Here is a 6,179-nt window from a genome sequence, read left to right as displayed (position 1 = left end):
AGATGTCCCTGCCCATGGCAGGGGGGTTGGACTAGATGACCTTTAGAGGTCCCTTCCAACCCAAACTATTCTATGATTCTATGATTCTAAATAACAACTCCTTTCTCCAGCAGCCTATACACTCCAGCTGCATCGCTATATTCAGTAGACCTGTGTTCCCTTTGTATTACCTCTGCAATGATTCAGTACATACCTGCTACAGCAAGGTTTCTACTTGGTATATATTTGTTTTAGTGCTGTATTCTCATATACAGCACAACAATATGATTCACTTCTAAGACTCTCAATGGTTTTTTTCAGTGCTCTTGTAGAGTCCAAGTGATGCCATATGAATTAAAAATGCTGGAAAAGTAGTAAAAGAAATAGTGAACATCACCATACCAGGACAAAGAATGTAGTTAAAGAAGGAGTAGGTGTTCACTTAAATCACATACAGGTCTTAAGATGGGGCATTTTAGATTTCTAAAGATAAGGAAGGTTGTTGTGATTTATCATTTTGCCCCAATAATTTGATTTAACCATGTCTTATATTTTAAAGGCTCAACATGTTAAAGACTCCAGGCAATGCAGTCTGCCACTAACTAAAATAAAATGGTATCTAAGAGAACGGAGAAGATTATACAGACAATAATGTAACATTTACTCCAAAAATAAGGTGGATGCTTCTGAGGAGATTTGTTAGGGGGTTTCCTTCCCAAAACTCTGTTGACATCTGAACTGACTGGTAATAAAATAATCTCCCACATGAGTATAGAGGTTAAGAAAATGAAAATATGTAAAGACACGTCAGGGACAGAGGAACAGCCCCCCCCACAATTTAATTTTTGTAGCAGTTTAGGAAGCTGAGGATAATTCATAGAAAAGACTAGTAGTGCCATGCAAATCACACATTTCTTAACCAGAGGATGACATAACATTACAGCTCCAAGTATTAGGTTACAGAAAAATAAGAGAGCAGGACTGCTGTGAAGACAGGAGGTTGAAAAATTAAACACAAAGATTGCTGAAGAAATGTTACTTTCTTGCAACACCTCTCCCCAAATCCACCACTAACAATTCCTCTGCTCCACAGGTACCAAACAGATTTTCCTTTCAGAGATGGCCTGATTATTTGTAAACTGCAAGTAATGGTGCTCAATTTATATTTAGCATTGAAGGTTTTAGTTTCTATTTCAGATCTATTAAAGGCTTATACATCTGAAAGCCGGTTTAACTTTTCCTGTTATATTACACGATTTAACAAAAGATACTACTTTATCTTGCCGATGGAGTGGTGTGTTACTTTCCATGGGCTTTGTAGTCTAAAAAGGAAGAAGAACAGAGATGATGCTGGAAAAAAGTTGCGCTATATCCTGCCACATTCTCCTTTGTCTTCCTTAGAGGTGAATTTAAAGAAGTTAGAAAAAGTATCAGTAACAGGTAAAAAGAGCTTCTGCCTTTCAATGAACTTAGCTGTATAGTGACCAACACAAGAGATAAAAGAAATGTTACTAGCCTTGTGCTGGAGACAGCCGACTTCAGGCAGACTAATAATGCACTGTCCTGCAGGTGTCAGAGTTGTGATTTGAGAGCAGAATTTGCCTTTTCATATCCAGTATAGCCTCGTGTGCCACAGCTGTGCCCAGCTCTCCCATCCCAGCAGTACGATGAAATAAAGCGGCACAGCAGCCACCTTGCCTATAAGCTTTTTTGGCAGAAAAAGTACATTTGCACTCAGAGACTTTCTTCAAGACAGAATCTCAGCCCTCCTAAATGGGAAAGTAAAGCTCTAGGTTGTCTTGCCAGATCTGTAAAAAAAACTGGAAATAAGCCAGTTTCTTCCCATGATCTTCAGTTTCACTTTCTATAGGAGCAACATTTATACAAAAAAACAACTACATTCTTAACAAAGTCTGAAACAAACTACAGCAGCCTTTTGAGCAAGTAACAGGGCTAGCCACAAAACAAAATCACTAAGTCGTCTCCAAAATTCCACCCACATTCAGACTTCATCCTACTAATATTTCAAGTAGGATGAAGATAGTCAAGTCCAGATACTGACACGCTGTAGTTACCAATATCTACAAAAGGTAAGGTAAGATAAATTTACCATGACAAAAGCACTGCATTCAAGAGTTGAGGAAAACTGACCTTAGGAAGCTGGACAGTTCCTGTTCTTTCACTCTGGATTCAGTATCAAAAAACAAGGACAGCTACTATTACTGCCCATATAGAAAGTCACACCAGCAAGGAGGAAATGAGCCAGACCAGTCACTGCAGAAAAGCGCTCAGGGGGAATTCCAAAGAGGAAACCTCCCTTCTAGCAACCCCTGTATAATAAGCACTGTTACCTTTACCTCTCACTTCTCACCGCTAAGAGCAGCTTGCACTTGTCACTAGTTAGGAACAGATTGATTTATTCGGTTGAAAACCAAAAATGGATGGGAGCTGCCGGTAACAATTTCTGGTGCTCCCTAGAATTCTTCCTCTCCTTTTTATTCCAGTTCAAATCTGTCCCAAAGTCATGCTGTTAAACAGTCCATCAGTAAGAATAAAGCAAGAAGCATGCAGACACTCTTACCTCGCAGCTCCATTTGGTGTAACAGAAGTGAAAGTATTTCTTTCACATGTTCGCAGGCTCTACCAATATAAAATTAGTTTGCTATCTTGTGCAATTATCTCTTGCCATTGGCCCAAAATGACAAGTAGGATGTTCTACGAAACAGGAGCTTGTAAATCTTGTCTGGCTTACACATGTTATTCAGGGTTTGTTCATCTAATCATCACTTACCCTGCCAGCGCCTACCCGGTGTAAGACAAACAATCTTTTGAAAACCAACTTCATCTGTGATTCCTGGCCCGATGCCTATAGCTGCTTCTGTGTGGCTCTGCAAGCTTATTGGCCTATTTTTCTATTTTTTTATCATGCACAGACCTACACAAATCAGAAATTAATTATGAAAGAGAATATATTCTCAACTGAGCAAATACTTTTTGTAGTATTATTCCATTGGCTATAGCTTATAATAAAATTTCCACCAGAGTCTGAAGGGGAAAGGAAGGAAGTGGGATCTGATGAAGTCAACAACATCCAGGACTTGCTGCTTCAGTAAGGCAAGTTTTCAATCAGCTGCTCAGTAACAAATGGCTTTTGCACAAGGCAGCAGGTCCTATAAGCAAAGCAGCTGCTGATCTGTCTTTTCCCTTTGCAGAGGAGATCCACTTCCATCAGGTTCTACGGAACACGCTCACTGAGAAGCGATAAAGCTGTTTCCTTCCTGGGAACAGCTGATCTGTTCCCAGTACTTATGGAGATACTGGGCCCAGCCTGTGATGCAGAGCACTAGCCTCTCCAGGCTTTCTAACCAGCCAGGCAGCTGTGTTCCTGGAATTCCTCTATGCACATTAGAAGAAATGGTATAACAGCATTCAGAACAGAAAATAATGAAAGGCTGCACAAATACAGATTCTGTATTTTAGTGCTCTATTTTGATAGGAGACAATAATACAATCACTGCATGAGAAATCCCTACAAAATTTAAGAGGGTTATTTGTTACCTATTCTAATGTGCAGCACAACCCCACAAGTTATAAGGTCCTTTACCAGCCCTGCAGGCAGATTTCTTTACCAACTTCTGAGGCTGCAATCCCATGAGGTGATCTATATACTTCAAGAATGAAAGTTTGGGGAGCAAAAGAGTTCAGCTGTTTACTGTGATTCCAGTTCATAACTGCAGCAAAGACTGGTTGTCCACTTTCTGTACAACATCCATAGTTGCTTAGAAACAGCCGAAAGGAATTGCTAAAGCAAATCAGGTTACTGGTTCATCTAGTGGACTAGTCTATAAAGATGGTCTTAGAGACAGAGGGAAAAGCAGACTGGAAAACAAGAGGCTGTGAGACAGCTGAGAACTGCCTGAGCTTCTCAGGTGACCATCAGCTTTGCTTCAATGATTGCCGATATGCTGCCCTACTGCAAAAGGAGGGAACAGAACACATTGATTAGTATCGGAAGCACTGCAAAACAGATGTCAATAGTGCACTTTGCAAGAGGGGGAAAGCTGGGACTTTTTTGTCTAGAAAGTGTAAAGATCTGTTTTGTGGTAGAATAGTTGCAAAACTATTAAGTAGTTAGTGAGAAACCTGCTGATATCTATCTGTTTCTGACCCGAGCTTTCTTTGCAAGGCTTCTTCAGAGTGAAACAATGATTGAATATAAGGCTGAAAAATTAATAAATTTCAAAAAGAAAGTCAGAAAAGAATTTTCTTCAAAGGAAGCTGAAATCTCTAATACAATTTGAGTATTTCCTGGTGAGTCTTTGAAACCACTTTTTTTAATCCTGTCTCTACTACAAAATCTAGAGAACAGTGACAGTGGTTGAACGTGTGATGAAGACTAATGCTTCTTCTGATGCACTTCAGCTTTCCTCTGTCATGTCTCAAATAAATGCAGGCTTTGTGACAGAGACACAGAGCCAGGCATGACAGGATCAAGATCTCTGAATGGAGATTTTAGGTGCTACCATTACAAAAATGAGAAGGAGCAGGTACCTTTTCAAGCACTTCAGGGATTTATTTAAAAGTAGAAACCAGACTATATAGTCCCAGCATAAGTGACACTAGGCCACTTGCTATGATATTCTACATTTAAAATATGAATTCTTGGCATTAATTTGAATGTGTGTAATAACAGAGCTAAAATCTTCTGGGTCAGTATTTTGCCCTCTCATGAATGACCTTAATTTTTTTCCCCAGCATTTCCTCTTGTACTTTCATCCATGCCTTGAGAAGTGATGTCCAATACTGTATTTTAGGAGAGGAAAAAATGTATACCCATCACTACCTTGCACTTAGGATCCTTCCATCAGTTTTACAGGACTACCCCAATACTCTACTAAGTATTCTTTTACTCTCCTTTTACAGTTGCTTGGTTTTGTAAAAGTAGTTCTGAATGCTATAATTTGAGCTGGGATTCTGCCATTTTACATCGGATGGACAATGTTAAGATTGTCCCAGAGCTATCCCTGTTCTCCAACATATACATTAATCCTCTGGTGGTTCAGACTAAAAAGTGAGTTACTGCCTCAGAATTATAAGGTGTCTGCATTTTTATCTCTCCCGCTGCCCGCTAAAAACCTCAAAACTCTTGAATCCAGCTTCATAAGTCATTAAGTACTTCCCCTCCTTAAATCTGCAGCAGTCTCTTGTAGACAGTGCAATTTTGTTGCTTATAGACATCTGGAATTTAAAGTGGAGAGCATTCCTCCCATATATGATTGAGAGATTGCCCTACATGAGTTGCCAGCATGTGCCATGAACAAATGCTACTCAGACTATCAATGGTTGTTATGTCAGGTGAGAAAACCTGACCTTATTATGGTCTCTTTTCTGGTTCTACAACAGGTGGCAAAGAACAAGTTTTATTATGGCCTGGCTATCAAAATGGGTATCCAGTAGCTACCCTGAATGGGTGGATCTCTTTTTAGCTGCTCTTGCATTACATTCTGCTCTCTTCTCTTCCCCACCTGCTCTCCACTGATGTACTTTGCACTATGTCACAATACAATGTCAAAATGCAATAAACAAAAGTAATCTTTAACAAAGTAAAAAAGAAATAAAAGCTGATTTACCAGAAGTGTACTTGCTTCCTGTTGGCTCATTATCTGTCATATTTTGAGGCTTACTGCCATAGAGGTTTAAACAACAGAGGGGAACCAAAGTGTTCAAGTACAGGTCCCATTTTTCCACAAATGTCAGAGATATCTTCCTTGCGAGGTCCTCTCTGTCTTTTTCATGGAGCAAGGCTTGATGGTACTCCTTGGATATCACATCTTCTTTCAGCATGAGGTTAAGCAATGCGTGGTCATCAGAAGCTGTAGCAGTTGAAAGAATCTTCCTTACTCTAGGCAGGATCTCCTTAAAGAGATTCATACCTGTATCTGAAGATGTTTGAAAGAGGTCTGAGCAAAATCTGAACTGTTTCAATAAAATAAAAAAAATCCACTCAGTCAGCATCAAAAAGCTGAAGTGAAAAAAAAAAAAGTTAAGAGAATTTGGCCTACAATAGCAGAGGTATTTCCTCATTTGATTAAGCCTTTAAATAACATTTGCAACAACAAAAAACTTCTTGATCAAATGACACAACAGCACAATTCTTCCAAGCATTCATAAAACACAATTTTTCAATCAGCAACATGGTC

General features: G+C 39.3%; 1 protein-coding gene across 1 annotated transcript in view; it reads right to left on the bottom strand.

Moving 5' to 3' along the window:
* Window positions 1-5,910, bottom strand: part of CIITA (class II, major histocompatibility complex, transactivator) — a 26,478-nt gene extending 20,568 nt beyond the window's left edge. Inside the window, 1 exon segment of the mRNA XM_009324810.1 lies at window positions 5,610-5,910. Coding sequence (XP_009323085.1) covers window positions 5,610-5,910 — 301 coding nt within the window.
* Window positions 5,911-6,179: the final 269 nt, after the last annotated feature.

Source organism: Pygoscelis adeliae, unplaced genomic scaffold (assembly GCF_000699105.1).
Source record: "Pygoscelis adeliae isolate BGI_AS28 unplaced genomic scaffold, ASM69910v1 Scaffold85, whole genome shotgun sequence".
NCBI classification, from domain to species: Eukaryota; Metazoa; Chordata; class Aves; order Sphenisciformes; family Spheniscidae; genus Pygoscelis; species Pygoscelis adeliae.
This window is presented reverse-complemented; position numbering and strand designations above follow the sequence as displayed.